Source organism: Amblyomma mixtum, chromosome 2 (assembly GCF_055824585.1).
Source record: "Amblyomma mixtum isolate Tamu chromosome 2, ASM5582458v1, whole genome shotgun sequence".
Classification (NCBI taxonomy): Eukaryota; Metazoa; Arthropoda; class Arachnida; order Ixodida; family Ixodidae; genus Amblyomma; species Amblyomma mixtum.
Genome location: NC_143013.1, coordinates 229052433 through 229070998, shown reverse-complemented (window position 1 = coordinate 229070998; position 18566 = coordinate 229052433). Strand labels below are relative to the sequence as shown.

At 44.9% G+C, this 18566-nt stretch overlaps 1 protein-coding gene across 1 annotated transcript in view; it reads right to left on the bottom strand.

The window, feature by feature from the left end:
* The window catches only part of l(3)80Fj (lethal (3) 80Fj), a 117160-nt gene that overhangs the window by 88073 nt on the left and 10521 nt on the right, over positions 1–18566 (bottom strand). Inside the window, exons 8-12 of the mRNA XM_089573274.1 lie at positions 16997–17105; positions 14743–14817; positions 12760–12888; positions 10237–10389; positions 2507–2604 (exon numbers count right to left, since the gene is read on the bottom strand). Of these exons, the coding sequence (XP_089429400.1) occupies positions 2507–2604; positions 10237–10389; positions 12760–12888; positions 14743–14817; positions 16997–17105 (564 nt within the window). The remainder of the gene's footprint in view (positions 1–2506; positions 2605–10236; positions 10390–12759; positions 12889–14742; positions 14818–16996; positions 17106–18566) is intronic.

Below are 18566 nucleotides of genomic sequence, written 5' to 3'. Positions count from 1 at the left end.
GCGTTGCTGGGATGAACATTAAAGGTTGTCGTGAAGGTAAACCAGCGGCTCCACATGGCCAGGCCGAAGTCGTTCCCTTCGAGCTGAAACGACTCCTCCAGCCACAGAAAATGCCCTCTCACTTGGCACTGAACTGGCACGTATTGCGAGGTACTTCTTGCACAGCTCTGTCTATACCAGCTTCGCAGTTATACCCCAAAGAAGCTCACCAGCGCAGTCAGCTACGTCATGGCCCAACGTTACCAACGTTACGCATTGCTCTGGGCTCCGCCATGTTGTTATGTCTGTCGATAGGACTTGCGGACCGAAATGAACGCCGGTGCTCGCATAGAATATTCGGCTAGATACGAATATTCGCGGTGCGTCGATTATTCGAAACAACACGAATACTTGTATTTCGAATCGAATACGAATACTAAAAATATAATATTCGCAGTGTATTTGAAAATATCGAATATTCGCACACTCCTACTAAAAATTTTTCAGAATCCGCCAGCCATCTTTCACCCCTTTTCACAGAGTAATCTATGGCTGCCTGGATGAAGTTACATACAGAAAATACAAGAACATGTTGCTCTGCTGTCAGCCTGTCAAATAAATAGAACTGCATGAATCCCCTCCACAAGGTTGTTAATACTTTCCTAAAGCCACTGACAGTGCTTGCAAGGCAAACACTGCCAATATGACACCAGTCAAGAGACTAAAAGCAGAAAAAACTCAACGCAACAACACAAGTTAAGCAGAGGAAGGCCTATAAATCCTCACTTAGTCAAATGGAAGTAATGGCATGAACATTAGAGGGCTTTGAGGGCAATTTTAGTTTGGTTTGGTTTATAGAGTTTAACGTCCCAAAGCAACTCAGGCTATGAGAGACAGCATAGTGAAGGGCCCCAGAAATTTCAACCCCATGGGGTTCTTTAACGTGCACTCACATCGCAGAGTAGAATCTTGTGAAAAGGATGCAGAGCAAAAGTCGAATTTACTGCTGACAAAACTGGATTTTAAAAAATGTAACGTTCTTTTTCAGGCACTCAAATCAAACTCCTGACGTCAAGACTCTTGATTCCCGTTTGGACGTAATTTCAGCGTAGCTTATCGTCACAGATATGCGTTTAAGAACCTGCCTCCACACACTGTAGTTTGCTTGCGGAAACAGCCGGTGGCGGCAACACCTGCATTCCATTTTCTAACCTTTTCAACCTTACAAAGGCTTTGTTTTCAATGAACTTGATATCTCTGTCATTAGAACACGGTGACCTGTTGACACAGGCCAACTTCAACTTGTCCGAAGAACCCCATGCAGCAAAAAATAGTATGCAAAATAAGGAGCAAGGTTTTTCTCCTCCAGAGGCACGAGCGCATGCACAAAAACAAATTTTTGCAATACCGTCGCCGACCAATGTTTCGGACTCAGCGGTGCCTGGTGAATGGACTGAATAATCGAACAGTCTGAAAAATCTGTGAACTTCAAAACGTTACTTTGCGGAACCGTTCGATCTTGTTCCCGTCATTGTTGCCCAGGTGCCCTGCAACTCCAGAATACTTGGTTAGCAGTCTCTCTTGTAGAGTTCATTCCCTTCTGTGCTGTCATTCTGTGCTAAAATCCAGTTCCGGTAATGCATCATGTAGCCTTCAAAAACATTCTCGCAAGTTGTCTCTAGTTCCGCGGGCGTTCTTTTCTTATTCTCTTTGGAACCGTTCGAACATGATCCTATAATTGCCCAAGTGGCGTGCAAGGACTTTCGAACTTGATCCTATCATTGCCCAAGTGGCCTGCAAGTCAAGAAAACTTGCTTAGTGCTCTGTTCTGTCGAGTTCGCTCCCCACTGTGCTGTCATTCTATGCTAAAAGCCAATTCCGGAAATGCACCAAGTAGCTGGGAAAACCGGCTCTAAAAATCAAATCATTCTGCTATTTCCGACATTCCACTTGCAAATGATAAAGTCAGCTTGTATTGAGGTCGTAGTCAGGTTTTTGTCAAGTCCATTAGCGCCTCTTTGCACCACACCTCACATAACCAATACCAAAAATGCAGAGCTATCGCGCATCATGCTGCAAATCACAACACAGGCCAGTTCTGTTCAAGCACTCCGAATACACACCCCTGACACACGGCTGACACATGCCTGACACATGCATCGCGAGGTGAGGAAGGTGAAGATGCGTCCATTTGCCTGGGCAACGACAACTGTGAATGCTGAGAGAAAGAACCCGTGGGTGAAGGCACAAGCTCATCTGGCTCGCCTCGCACCCCCCACCCTTCGCCTTCCCCCATCCTGCCTGCATCATAAGTAGTAGTAGGCACTGCCACTGTCCTGTTATTGCGAATGTGTGCCCAAGCCCCCGATCGAAACAAAGGATGTGCAACTAACTCGACTGGCACCCTTTTTGAATTCCAGATTGCACCTTTCAATGGGAGGAGAAAAGTCGGCTGGTTTTCAGCTGTGGCAAAAGGAGGAGGAGGAGGAGGAAAAAGAAGGTTCCTTAGGCACACTGGTGCGCTCACCTTGAAGCCAGTCACCAGGAACGGGGGTGGCTCCTGGGTGAACCGTGCCGACCACTTCGACATCATCTTGAGCGTCAGCAGCAGGGTGCCCTCATGCACTGCACACACAAACGAGGCAGTCACTCAGCTCACAATCACGCACAGGTAAGGGAGAGAAGACTTCAACCACATGAGGGTTACAACCCCGCAACAATGAAATCCACTGGACAGAGGAGAAATTTCACTACAGCAGGACGAATCAGAGTAGGCGGTGTGGGAAAAATGTTTATTTCCAGAAATAAGACAGCTCTGGCTGCTTTTGCACATTCCACACCATTGATGTGGCAAGATTTCCTGCATCCCATTAGTAGTTGCATTGTACCCTCACTGTTGTAGGCTCTAATAAAATCCCTACCACTTGAGGCCTCACAGATATCGCTGACTGATCTTGAAGCTGCCAATGCATGATTGTTTACACCTTGCGACTAAGTGGAAGTGAAACGTCAGTTGCTGGAGGTATCCGCAACAAAACAGTCATGACCATAAAAATTTTGTTTTGAGCAACTGGTTCTCACTTCAAAGAGCACAAAAATGCGAAAAGTGTTGTTCACATCTTACTTTCTTTTATTCTGTTCAGTGTCTGTAATCTCTTTTTAGCCTATGACACAAAACTTTTTTTAAAAAAGGCCAAGTGCGGTCACCCTATTTCCACACTGAATCTTGAAATCAAGGGACTTCCGCTTGCTCCGAATGAGGACCTTGTCAACTCTGTTCAGAAGGTGGCTTCTTGCCTGGGTGTCGAACTTGCCGAGTCTGACATTGATGTAGTGCATCGAGTGCGCTCTAAAGATAAGGATAAGCCAAACGTGGTGGTCAAGTTTGTCACAAGGTCTATCCGAGATAAAGTGCTCAATGCTGCTAAAAAGACCAAACTGAACACGAGACTGCTTGGTTTTGAAGAACAAGAACCATTGTTTGTTAATGAGCACCTGTGTGTTGAAAACAAAGTACTACTATCTAAAGCAAAGAAAGCAGCTAAGGACCACAACTGGAAGTTTGTTTGGTTGTCACAAGGAAAAATTTTGATGCGTAGGGCAGACAACTCCACTGTTCTGCACATCACAAGTGAAGGTGACTTGGCCAACGTTGTGTGACTTTTCTTTTTTTTTTTCTGTCGTTTAGATCTTAGCATGACATTTTTTCTGTTTCTTTTGACATGGCTTTTACGTTTCAACAAGTTGACGATTTGATGCGTGATAAAAGCTTTTCAATTTTGCATTGTAACGTGCGCAGCATACGAAGTAACCTAAATAACTTGATTGTACATATGGCAAGGTATAAATCCTGTTTTGATGTAATAGCCGTGAGTGAAACGTGGCTCAAGCGTGATGAAGTAGTCTCTTTCCCGGGTTATAAATTTTTATCCCAGCCGCGGGATACACGAGCAAGGGGAGGTGGGGTAGGGATGTTTGTCAGAGATAGTGTCTCCTACCAGCTAATGGGAGTTGCGTCTGTTAGTTTTGACTGCATTGAAACCCTGTTCATAAAACTTCAAGATGGTTTGATGGTTGGTGTGGTTTATCGGCCACCAAACACATCGATAACGCAGTTCCTTGAGAAGTTCGAAATGATTCTAACAGAATGTTTTCATGGGCGTCGCTCTAATATTGTTATAATGGGCGATTTCAATTTAGATCTAACACATGGAGTACAGAACAGCTACACTTTCCTTCTCGAATCATTTGCCTTACGCAACCTTATTACAGAACCTACCCACGTAACAAGTACTTCAAGTACTCTAATAGATCACGCCCTCTGTAATATTGTCCCAGGTGTACTGGCCGGTACCTGCGCTGAGGTGGTAGCTGACCATTCACCTATTTTTCTTGTACAGTCGAACCCGGATATATCGAATTCGAAGGGGATCGGAAAATAGTTCGATATAGCGAAAATTCGATATACAGATATAGGCTAAAACTGCACTCCCGATCATAACAAATTGTGGCTTACCGTTTGGAACAGCCGCGAATCACATAGTATGGGCGCGCAATGTGAAAGCGCTTTATTTCGCGGAAAAAAAGATCACTAATTTTGGGCTGCTTTTTCCCCTGGGAAACGAAGTTCAAAACACTAGCCTCGATCTTCTCGAGACTGTCCAGGTGCGAGAGCACAGTACAGTGCCTTCCATTTCGCCGCAACAGCGCCGAATCAGGCTAACGCTGACGCCAGTTCAGTGGCTGCGCACGGACGCGTTTCTTCGACAACACAGTTGCCCTCGTCGTCGCTGGAGTCGGCGTCTTGAACGCCAGCTACCGCTTGAACTTCGCTGTCAGCGTTAAAGTCCTCAACAGTCACTTCGGACGGAACGGCGCCGAGAAAATTGGACAAGTCGCGAAACGCGTCGTCCAAGCACTCATCGTCATCTAAATCTTCCGGACATTAATCTCGGGCCACTTCAAGGCCTGCCTTGCCAAAACAGTTGGCTACTGGGGCCTGCTTCACGTCGCGCGTTGAAACACAGGCACACACACAAAAAAAAAACACGCGAGGCGCAGATGGAGCGATAAGAGCGAAGCCTATGCGAGCGGCAGTCAACGCAGCTGCGAAGGAACGACAGAGGGAAAAGAAAGAGCAGGGAGAAAGATCGGCGCTCTGGGCTTCGTTTTTTTTTTTTTTTTTTGAGCTCTCTCTTTTTCCCCAGACCCACGATGTGCCCACGAGCGACCGTTTTCTCTCTCTCTCTTTCCCCAAGAAGCGTGGTCGCCGCGCGTCTCCATGCGGCGCTCTCTCTCTCTTCGCTGATCTCCAATGACATGCCAATGACCTTGACGGAGCACACGCCGGCGGTACAGGAGGAGAGGAGGAGTGGGAAAGCTCGCGCCGGTGGGGCGCAAAAACGGGGAACAAAAAAAAAAAAAAGGGCCCTGCGCCTGCTGACTGCGGAAATGTTCGCTGAGGCGGCTGAGGACCGGACAGGAATGTCTTTGGGGAAAGCGCACCTTCCAGGGGCGCGGCGCGGCGCGGTGTTCGATATATCCAATGTCCGGCGAAAATGGAATTCGATATACAACGCAACTGTCCTATACTTTTACATAGTATTTTCAAGGGGGTAATCTGTGTGTTCGATATAGCCAATAATTCGAAATATGCGGGTTCGATATATCCGGGTTCGACTTAGTAGAAAAAGACCTGCCTCCACAAGCGCAGCTGACGCAGTGTAAAATTCGAAGTAAGATAAACTATGTAGCACTACGTGAAACACTAGAACAAGCCGACTTCACTACGGCATATGGTGAAAACGTCAATACTGAGTGTAAGAACTTTTTAGATATCCTTAAAAATGCCATTGAACAGAGCTCTCTGCCGAACACTAATAAATACAGCCAGCCAACGTGTTCTTGGATGAATACTGAAATATTAGCCGTGTTAAAAGATAAGGACAAATGGTATCACAAATGGAAGCAGTTGAGATCAAACGAATACTACCTAAGCCAGTATAAGCGTTGCAGGAACTTGTCTGTATCTCTTATGAGAAAAAGAAAAAAAGAATATTATTCATCACTGGTGGAACAGGCGCATGGAAACACAAAAAAAATTTGGGATATAGTGAACGACGCAATCGGCTTGCGATTCAGTACAGCAACACTCCCTGAGACAGTTGACGAAGACACAGCAGAATCATTTAATACCTATTTTACCTCCATTGGGCCTACGGTTGCCGCGCAGGTTCATGCTGACGCACCTACGGCGAAGATGCCGGAACGTGTTAACAACAGTTTTGCTTTGCCTGACATAGACATAGAAGAAATAATCACTGCAGTCGGCAGCCTTTCAGCCGGCAAGGCGGCAGGACCTGATGCAATACCCGTTAGACTGATAAAAAACAACATTGATATACTAGCGATCCATCTACTACACATCTTTAACCATTCATTGGCAAATGGAATATATCCTGACGAGCTGAAGGTTGCAAGGGTTGTACCTATTTATAAAGGCGGTGAGCGATCTGATCCGCGAAACTACAGACCAATATCGGTATTAAATGCAATTAATACAGTTTTTGAAAAGGTTCTTTGTAAACGTATACAAAATTTTCTAAATAAATATAACATTATATGTCATAATCAGCATGGCTTCAGGCCCCAAAGGTCAACGTCATCCGCAGTTCTTGTTCTTTCACAACTTATAAATTCTGCACTGCATAATAACAAGCTGGCCATAGTAGTATATTTAGACATATCAAAAGCTTTCGATACGGTTGATCACACAATACTACAACAGAAATTGGAAACCTACGGTTTAAGAGGGAAAATTTGTGATCTAATTAGAAGCTATTTTACAGGACGGAAACAATATGTTGTCGTGAACAATTTAGCCTCACTACCACAAAGCATTAATCTAGGTGTGCCTCAGGGCTCCGTGCTTGGGCCGCTATTCTTTTCCCTGTATATTAATGACCTTCCATCAATGCTGAAATATTCGAAAGCTGTAATATATGCCGATGACACTGCATTACTTTTTACAGGGGAAAATTTAGAGGCACTTAAATGTATAATTAATGAAGAGCTTAGTGAAGTTTCGCAGTGGTTTAAAAGTAATCGGCTAACCCTTAACACTGAGAAAATAAAGTACACCGTGTTTCACTCGCGCAGGAAGAACATGAACTACGAACATATATCTCTAACAATCGACAACACGACTCTGCTGAGGGTGCCTCAATACAAGTATCTTGGTGTCCTGTTCGCGTCTGATATGCACTGGAAAGAACAAATTAATAATATTTGCTCCAAATTAGCCTATGGTTGTCATATTTTACTAAAGGCCAGGGACTGCTTTGATCTTCCAATTCTACGCATTCTGTATTTCGCCTTTGTTCACAGTCAATTATCTTATTGCCTGGAAGCATGGGGTGGTACATATAAAACATATCTAGATCCTGTTTCTCGCCTTCAAAAACGAGCTATTCGTATGATAACTTATTCAAATAATACATACCCCAGCAGGCCACTCTTTCAGCAGCTTCGTATCTTACCCCTATCAATGGCATATAAACTGAAGATAGCTGAAATAGTAAACAATGTAATAAAATCTAACAACCCCCTGCCCCTTAGTTTATTTAGATTACCAATGAAACAAACAAGAGCTGCAACCAACAATCTATTTAATTTACCACCTTGTTACAATATGTACGGCCGGAGACTCCTAGAATACAACGGAGCCCATGTGTGGAATGAAATCCCTAATGAAGTTAAAGAAAAAAATAACTTTTCGGCATCTTTAAAACACTATTTAATTTCCATGGAAATGTAGGAATGAATTCAATTGTGTGTGTTAATCCTGAAGTTTTTTTTTTTTTTATTTTACACGTTCTGCAGTAATATTGTACTTGTTTTGTATTTGGACCCCTCACTAGCCGTAAAGGCTATGGGTCCAAACAACAGTTTGTGTACTGTTTCAGAGAATAAATAAAGAAAAAATTCAAAAAAAAAAGTAGGGCTATGCGAACATTCAGAATTTCAAATACGAATTGGATAAGTCAGTTAATTAGTTTATATTCAATTCAACAAATGAATATTAAAAAAATTTCTAAGCATCTGGCACCGAGCAAATACTGCCGACTTCCATAAATCAATCAAAAGTCAGAAAAATAGCAAAAAAAAACAACATACTCTTCGCTTCCTTCCCTGTCGTTTATTGCATGGACCGGCCACACTGCAGCGCTCATAAGTGTTGGACTTCACGTTAAACTTCGCAACTGGGCTTTCCCACATCCCACATTTGAAAACCAGATGGCCGGCCACCTGCTTCGAACCATCACAACGCAAAAGCGTACGGTTTTTTGTTTCATCTTTCCATAATGTGGTTCACATACTTAACACACATACCCAGGGCACAAGGCTGCGCTCTGCCACTTTGCTTTGGTCTACTATGATATGCACGAAAGCAAACCAGCGGAATTTCGCATAGGCCTTCTGAAAGGGGGCCAAGTCGAGGTATCATCGGTAGGGCATGCATTCGTTTAAATAGCATCCTGTCTAACGCACGGTTGCACTGTAGCCCGCGCTCATCTGATGTGCGCATAACGACAGAGATAGGAAGGCCCCTGTCAGCAGACAAAAAAAAAATGCCTGGCTGCGTAGTTTCAGTTTATGAGCTACGCAACCAGCCCACAATCAATGGCAGTTTTCGGCCACACATTCACCAGTTCATGGGCACATCGCTGGTCATTTCTTTTTCTCTCCAGAAGCAGTCTCACTGTTTGGACGCCAATGTGCATTCCCCCCGCTTACGTCCGCCTTATTCTTCCTGCTCGCCGAAATTGTGTGCTTGTACGCGGAGCCTCCGCACAAGGCTTCACCACATCTTCGTATTTTCGGTACTTTTTTGGGGAGTGAAGGGGGGGGTGGGGGGGGGGGGGGGTGCAACTACTAATAACTCGACCTCTGGATAATTAAGGGAATTTCTTTTGATCCCCTGAAGTCCGCATTTATGAGGTTTCATCACCCATTACGTTATATTTAGTTGCCAATTCATGGATTCATACTGGCACTCATTTAGCATGACCACATTGCAGGTTCCATACTGTTATGCCATCTTATCAAGGAGTAATAGATTGCTGTGCATACCAATTCAGCCTAGTTTTACTTAATTTCAGTTGCAAAAACTAAAAAAAAAAAAAAGAATAAAGACAACAACACTTGCCTATCTACCTATCTTTATCTGAAATACTTTTTCATGCTGAACAGATATTCGGTTCATATTCAAGAATCTCAATATTCGCACACACCTAGTGAAAAGCAATTTAAGGAGCGAAGCGGCTTTTAAATCTCAAGAAATGGGCAAAAAATTGATTTTTTTTCAAATTGTTCTGCTTGTATGCCTTGATTTTTATGCTGTCTCGAAGTTTCATTGCTGAACTCAAATGGGAAGCACTCTGAAAAGATTTTTTTTTTCAAAAACTGTGGCGGCTCTGCGTTGCGGGAAAGCATTCGAACAATGGGTGGTTTTCTCTGTCACGGTTTTCTGCCTAGATATTGACCTTAAGGAGCGGATTTCCTAGAACCATACTACAGGTCGAGATCCTTTGTTTTTCAAATTAGTGAACTTAAAATTTCGTTTATGAAATTATCTTCTCATTCTAGATATGTCAATGGACACTATATTAGCAAAAATCCAAAACCATAAGTCGTGATTTGTGAAAAAAACATTTCAAGAATGTCTTCATGTGCAGCACGTTAGCAGGAACACAATGAATGCTGAACCAGGCTTCCACCACGTTCTGTTAACTGTGCAGCCTTTTCACAAGGTTCAGAGGAAAAACATACACCACAAAACAATTTTCTTGAGATATAAGAGTGAAATTTTGCAAGAGTAGCCATAAATTTATTTCTAATACACTAAAAAATTTCATGAAGATACATCAAGTAATAAAAATATTTTTGCTGAAAGCCGTGTCCCCAGCTCAAATAAAGTGGGAGTAGGATGTTAACACTAATGCTGCGCAGCAATTATTTTTCCTCTTATTTGGGCAAACTTCGGTTCCTTTAATTGCAACTTGGTATCAGCACCTTTGCGTCAGCATCAGTATCAGCATCAGTGTCTGTTGCAGCCGGCTACAGGTGAAGACGATGAAGCTAAACTATTTTAATTCAAACAGCAGTACACAAAAACGGAATAGAACTGTCCCCTCATGCTCATCAGGTCTCACACTTGATGTCACGCCTGGACTCACTAGTGCGTCGCTCACTCACCCTCAGCCTTGAGCACGGCCAGCAGGTGCTTGAGGGCGACCTCGCTCAGCTGCTGCACGTGTGAGGCCCCATTCACCACGTGGCAGCTCACCTCACCAATGCCAGTCAGGACGCTCAGCCGCTGCTCCGTCGTGGTCAGCTTCCCCTCGGAGCCTGCACGCCAATGCACACATCAGCTATCCCAACACGTGTAGGCTCTGCCATTGGACTGCCATTAAAAGATATATTTCTTTACGGCACTTGCTCTTCCTACAACTGAGCACTGTAAAATCTCGTTACAAAAGACATGGTTACAAGAGACACTTGGTTATAAGAGACATTTAAAAGTGGTTTGGTTGGTTTTCCTATGCTCACCATGTTAACAACATCGCATACAAGAGACACCGTTACAAGAGACACTTGGTTACTAAGGAAAACTTTTTTGGGTCCCTAGAGTAAATTCTTCACTATTTAGAAGAGACACAACCCAGATACACTCACGCAATGCGGTCGACATCGCACCAACTCGTATGCGCTGCACTTTTCATTCCCTTGCCTCAATTCATGTCACACATCACACAGCTGCAATTACTGTCTCACTGCACCGAAATTGCCATATCACAGATTGCGTGTCCTCATTGAGAGATCGTGAACTTCCTCTTCAGATACTTCACAGTTAAAGCCCCTACGACGTATTCAACGCGGATGAACTTATCTAGTACAACTCCTCAGTGTTTTTAGAATTTTTGGTTACAAGAGACCTTGGTTATCAGAGACATCTTTCTCGGGTCCCTTGAGTGTCCGTTGTAACGAGGTTTCACTGTATCTGATTTGAATTTTGGGCTCAAATTTACGCTTCAGGCATAACACAGTGTCAATTCTCTCAAGTTTATTCCACACCCCTGCTCTTTATCGATTTGCATCCACAGGCTCCAATACATCAGCACCAGAAGGTTTTACCTCTCCCAGCCAGAATTCTCATGACCAGGACTGTGAAAGGCAAAATTTCAGCTTGAATCAAAATCAAATGAAACAGTGACAGACAGCAACGGCAAGGAAAATCAAGTTTTCCTTTCCACAAGAGCTGCGACTACACCTGACAGAGTGCTCTGACGCATGGAAGCAAAAGAAAGGAGTTTACATTGCAATGCTGCGCCCATTTAGCGACAGATTTATTATATCAGTGTTCATAGTAGTACCGAGACACAGCCAAAAAGATGAAACTGCTTTAGGATAAAGAGAGAGACAAGGCTCAAAATGACAGAAAAGGGTGGAGAGGTTATCAGGCTGCTCTCCACTTCGAGAGAAAGCAAAGAAGGTATCAGTGGAATGTATCAATGAGGTTCATAGCCCGTTGGTACATTGTTAGAAGAAATACTATATGAGGAAAAAAATTTATTATTTGGGAAATGATCCAAACTGCCCAATATTGAAAAATGTGACTATTGCAAAGACATTTATAGAGATTTTCACCTCATCAAGATCTTGATTAGCACTCCTAGGCATAAGGTCTGAGCAGCTCCTTTTCCAGTACTGTCAGAATTCAGTTCGCACTTGTGTTGTCCTTGGCGGGAGAAAATTTTGAAACACACCTGGTCCATTTAGGGCAATAACAAATTTAGCAGCCTGTCGTCCTCGTTTACAGATGCTTCGCCAGCTTGCGCCAATGCAATGCGTAGAAGCCACTGAATAGGGGATATTCAAAATTCCGCAAGTGCGCTTTCCCGCATAACAATGTTGCCCCCAACAAGATGGCGGACCATGCGTTTCCAGCTGAAACAAAGCAAGAAAGACTGGTTTTTTGTTTGATTCTTCCAAAATACGTTTCTTAGATTCTATCCACACCTTTAGCGCCTGTCCTGAAGCCCGTGTAGTTCCTTTATAGCGAAGTCGGCCATCTTGTTAGGGGCAACATTGTTATGCGGGAAAGCGCACTTGCGGAATTTTGAATATCCCCTATTATGCGGAGTTTTTATGCTGCATTCGCCAGACACGGCCCACTCGTATGTAACCACGCCCTTGTCCTAAGCACTCTGAGGAAGCCACTGCGATTCTCCTTTTCGTGTTGTGTCCTCGCGGGAACAGCCCGCTCATATGTGAACCCTCAACTTTTTTTTTATGCTTTGCCCCTTTCCAAAGAGGAACTGCAGAGAAGCCACCATAGCAGGCGACTGCAGCTGCATTTCAGATTCATGTCGTGCACCCTTAGATTCGGCCCACTCATATGCTTGCACATGAGCATTTGGTTACTAAACGCACTTTAGGACCAGATTTTGTTAAAATTTTGAAAGTAGTAGCTGGGAAATTGTGTTCTCCAGGAACATATTAAATACAGGGACTCCATGGGACATTTTTATTCCCTGTGATTCTGAGCGTATGACCAGAGAATGTATCAACGAGGTTTTAGTGCAGCTGGGAAGTGATGATGTCACAGCACAGTGAGCTGCACGGCGCGCCGAGGATTATGCACGTGTCCACATGGCCACACAGAAAAGCACGCACGTGCATCTCACACACAGGGACGCAGAAGAAACCCCTGCTCACCGTTGAGGACGCCCACCAGGTGCTTGATGAGTGCCTCGAGGGCCTCCTGGGACCCACACTGATGGGCCAGGTTCCGCAGGGCCACCACCGCACCCTGGCGACAGGACTCGTCCTTGGCTATCAGGTTCTCTGGGGGGGAGGGGGGGAAGAAAAACACCCAATCAGCAACGACTACCGTATTTACTCGCATAATGATCGCACTTTTTTTTCCCAAAAATTGCCGCAAATTTAGGGGTGCGATCATTACGCGGGGTAAATTTTTAAAAAAAAATTTTTGAGCACCGAAAACGCGAACAAGTCGCAAGCAGACAACCCTTATCACACGGGCGCGCTAGACGCGGTTATCTCGAACCGATCTCGGCAATCTCGGCAATCCCTGCTTACGTCGTGAACCGGGAAGGTAGAGTGCGAAAAGCGCAAGAGCTGGCCCACTTCAAGAACGTACTTTCTCCGCACGTTCAAAGAGCAACGCATCAAAATAGGCAGTGTGTATAGTGCTGCGCGACGGCGCTTTTATGCGGCCTTTGATCTCGTCCGATAGCGCGGCAACAGCGTACAACAGCAACGTCCCGCGGCGCTCAAGCTACGCATTTTACCGCCGTTACGCCGAAAAATGTCCGGTCCCTGCCACATCGTTGACGAACTTAGGTGACACGTTCGCAACGCTCGGAGCACTGGATTGCGCGCGCTTACCTCAATAGTGCCGCCCGCGAGCGCGGCGGACGACGGCGCTCTGTACTCCCTATAGTCGTCGCTAGGCCTAACTTGTTTCATATCGAAGCCACAGTGGACGGCGCTTTTGAATTGACCAGCGCTATAATGAACGTTCTACTTATGGCGCTGCCTTACTGACAACCTCATTGTTTCATATTAAAAGAAATATATACGATCGATTGCAGCGACGCCTTCGCAGCGGAGTTGGCCAAGCAGATCGGGTCACTCGCGCTGCAACGGCGGCAGCGGCTACGCGGCTGTGAACGTAAAACTAGCTTGTATCGCAGTTACTACTCCTTCCAGCAACTCGGTACAGGCCCGCGATCCTCAAAGGGGATTCATTTTTGACGTTCCTGTATCCCAGGGCTTATTATTTACGAAAGCAATGAATTTTAACCGGATCACCGCGTCACTTCGTTCGTTGCACCGCAACCCGGAACGGTGACGAGACTTGCGACAACGGCGAACCGAGATTCGAGATAACCGCAGTTAAGTTTGGTGTCCGCGGTTAAGCATAACCGCAGTTAGACTGCCCGTGTGACCGCAGGTCAACCAACAGGCGGCTGCCGCTGCAATACTGACAGAGCCAGACGGTAATCTGCACGTGCCATCTGTCAGACAGATAGCAAGTACGATCGTCGTCGGCTAGATTCGACATCGTCGGCAAATTGCCGTGGCAAGTTCGGAGTGCGATCATTACGCGGGGAATAAAAAAAAGTGAATTTTGCCAACAAAATTTGGGGTTGCGATCATTATGCGAGTAAATACGGTATGCCAGCCTTGATCTGGCATGGCCACTGGAAGAGTTGACACAACTGGAATAAAGAAACAACATGGAAGTAGGAGACAGTAAGGTGGCAACTTTTCAGTCCTACACTCTTTGCATGCCTGCACAGCCAGCCAGCAGCACAAAATCACTACAGCCAAAATAGGGTAGACTTACGGCATGTCACACTTCAGTGAGTGGCCCTGTCTACTCAACATAACAAAATTGAATTTTTTAATTTTTCCTCTACCATCAGTAATGCACCCATCCTAACTGCAGCTTCTTATTTGTACAATGACTTCAAGAAACAACCTTTAATTAAGGCAAAAGCGCCCGCTGCCTTACTGCTGCATTTGAAAAAGGTTTTCAGGCAGGCCAAAGCAATCTGGTTCCAAAGCTGGAACATTGCATTCAGTCAAAATATATTTCTCTCACGCAAAGGCATGCTGCATAGTACAAACACAAAATGCTCTCTGGTTACGTGAAGAATGAGGACTACTCACGTGCTAGGCTTTTGCCCAGGTCGGCCAGGTAGGGACTCAGCTCCAGCGAGACTCCCTGAAGCACGTGGGCCACACCTGCAACACATATACATAGGGCAAATATACACATGATTTCCAAGTGATCGTGCTTGGTTGGTGTCTGGTCGAATGTGCAGCTTACAGCCTCTGCTAAAGAAGTTTACCACTGTCACCAAAACGTTACATGCAGTAACAACAAGTTAAATTCAAGTAGCATAGCGAGATGCAATAGCAAACTGCTGTGTCACAATACAAGGTCCTCTATGATTTGCCTTAACAAGAAAAGCAATGTTTGCAGGGCCATTCTCGCTTGATACAAAAAGCAAAGCCAGATCTGCATCCATGGATCTCACAGCACTAATTTGTGAGTGGCCCTACAACATTACCACAGGCCACACAGTGACTCGCACACATCAATCAGAAAATGCTCGGAACTAAAACCCTACTTAACCTCTTCAGAACAAAGTAACAACTCTAGCGCTATCTGAGGTACATATATACCAAATGCGCTGGTGTAATGGCTGTACTACTACTTCTTTCATTTTAAAAGGGCAACGCCCACAGGGACAGCTTTTCCTGGCTCACTTTTCCAAAAACACGAGTAAAAGCCACTACATTAATGCCATGCACAGTGATGCGGTACTAAAGCCTTTATATAATGAACATGGATATTATGAATTTTGGCTATATCGAACTCTTCATAGATATTTTTGAGAAACACATGAAATTTATACTTTATAAACCGAGCGTGGTTGGCCATGAAACGGATATATATCGTACTCCCCACACCAAACGGTGCCCCTTTGGAAGGCAGGCGGCAAGCGTTAGCGCCAAGGTTTGCGCTTTTATCTTGCACTCGCCATCAGTGCCGTGTAGGGTTAGAGTATGGCAGTCAGCACGCGTTCAAGCCTCTGGTATCCATTGACAGCACCCTGGAAGCAGCAGCGCAGGTGATTGTAAGCTTGCAGTAACAACCCTTAGCTCATGTTGGCTGTCGCGGAGGTGATGAAATAGACAATAGCTTTCGCTCTAGTTTACCACTTTCCACGAGACACAGCTGTGATGTGGGAAAACCACCGTAACTGGCGCTAGACCTGCGCTTGCACTGCTGTGCAGAAAAGCCAACCTAACGCGCTTGTTTTTTTTTTTTTGGCAGTCTCCAGAATAGCCGCAAGTGCCTTCGAAACACTCCTGAGAAATGGGAAAACGTCTCTCCATTTCTCTAGTAAGGATCGCTTGAATTGCCGCCCCTTCACTGACTGAATTTTGCCACTACTGCATGCATTTAAGGCAAAATTTTATATTATGAGTTTCGGCTACATCAAACTATTTTACGATTTTTTACCTGTTCGCTATAACAAGGTTTCACAGTATATGCTCTCCATACAGGGCTGGTGTTGCCAGAACTGTATAGAGGCTTGCATTAATTCCTCTGTGGAACTGGGTGCAAGCATTGCACACAAAGATTAGGGTCAATGCACTTTGTAGTTTAACATTGGCATTTGCTCGGATTGTCTGTAATTAATGGAAAAGATGCTGTTTGTATCAAGTATAAAGGAGGAGAGCCGAGAAGGTGAATGGAGGCACAGGCATTGAGGCAAGCTAAACTGATCAAACAGGCTCTGTCACCTACCGGACGAAGAAGCAACAGACAGCCTGGCTCGGTGGATGGGCGAGTCACTAGGTTAAGGACAACACCCTGAATTACGGTCAATCTAGGCAAGTGTTGATCTTAAACCACATCTCAGAGAACACAGACCATAATATGCTGCCTGTGTGCAATAAATCAGTTCTTGTGCGCAACAACATATGTCTTGATGATCACACTGGTAACAGGCTCAGCTGTGGTTACAAACAGTCTGTTGTAATACTGTTTCAGTTCTGAAGACTTCTACTACAACAGACCAATATCTTGGGCACTATCAAAGTCTTTTGCAATGAGTTCATCCTCTGCATGTGCTTAATTCGGCCGTTTGTTAACCAGATCCCTGCTTTTTATTGTGTCCACATCTTGGGTAATCATCAAGTTGGAGCAGAGTGGCCCTAAAGTGAAGTGCCATGCGCTGGTAGCACAAGTGATGCAATGACACAAACTGCAAAATGCAGTGCCCCCTCATTCCTAGGACTTCGTCCCCATCGACACGTTGTGGTAGTGAGCCCAAATCCACCAGCTTGGCACACCGCTGCTTGGGGGGCCAGAGGGTACGGCACCAGAGCGCCGAGACAGACCACTCACTCTCCATGATGATCTCGGGGTTGCGCAGCATGGCCTTCTGCAGGGCAGGCACCAGCTGCTCCTTGAAGTCCTCGTGGGTGGCATGCCTCAGCAGGCACCGCGAGTGCTCCTGCACAGGGCGACGCACCACGGGGGACACTCAGAAGATAGGGAAGATAGATCCCGAGTTTGTACCCCTGGCAGCAATGAGGGCCAGTTGGCTAAGCATAGAAGATAGGGACATAGGGACATAATAGAAGATAGGGAAGATGGATCCCGAGTTTGTATCCCTGGTAGCAATGAGGGCCAGTTGGCTAAGCATAAAAGATAGGGACATAGGGACATAATAGAAGATAGGGCTAGGGAAGATGGATCCTGAGTTTGTATCCCTGGCAGCAATGAGGGCCGGTTGGCTAAGCATAATAGAAGCTAGGGACATAGGGACATATAGAAGATAGGGATAGGGAAGATAGATCCTGAGTTTGTACCCCTGGCAGCAATGAGGGCCAGTTGACTAAGAGAGAAAACTGCAGCAGCAACTACGGCAGTAATGACAAAAAATATTCTCCTCTGTGCCAACAACAGAGCAGTGATTTGTGCATGAACTACGGGGACTAAAGGTACTGTCAGATTGCTTACTTTGGTTTATAAAATGCAGTTGTGTACCAAACTCACTGTGGTAAGCTATGTCTCACGATCTGCTGGGCTGTTACTTCCAAAAACAGTGATTCACACACAGTGAATTTGTGAGCCACCTGCTCAATGTCACTGAAACTTGCGGGGCTCGTTTATAACCCTGCTGGGACCTTCTCTGCCACATTTCATTATCTGGCTGGGGGGGTCTCCTTGAAATGAAGCGCTGAAAATAAAGTGGGGTGATTTTCAATCTTGTGAGTCCATCTGTCTCCTTTCCTGTTCTTTCAGTAAACTGTCAGCTTAACAAAACTATCGTGCCACTATTACTTGACAACGTTAGTATTGTAGCAGGCTTTCTGAGGCTAAATTTTGTGAAGAACCCAACTGTGCACTCAGTTTGTCTATTTATTCCATTTTTTTTTTTTTCACAATAAAAAGATGGTGCAAAATGAAAAATTTATGCAATTCTTTATATGGTAGCATTCTTTTAAAATATATCAAGACTAAGCAAAATAATTTCACAGTTGTGTGCTCTGGACATTCCCAAGGCCACATAACAAAAAATGAAAAAGAATTACCCTTATTTTCTGAACAATAGTTTTCGTAAACAAGCACAGTCATCCTTGTCATATAGGTTGCATAACGTGCTTATACTTATCTCAAATAATGAAATTTGGCAGAGGCGGTCCCAGCAGTGATGTAACCTAGCCGCACAAGTTTCAATGAAATCGAGCAATGAAATCGAGCAAACTTTATACAAAACGCTGCAAACTGCTCTTTTTTTTTCCGTGAGCCTGGCTAAGGGGGAGGAAAAGAGAGGCAAGGTAAAGCCTGGTTTTATGCAATTTCTAGATGACCAGGATCAGCTAACCTCTCTGTCCCCAATGCATGGCAACATCTCAGAAATAAATACAGATCCTCCCAGCTCCAAGGATGCAACTGCCTGCCAGCTGGC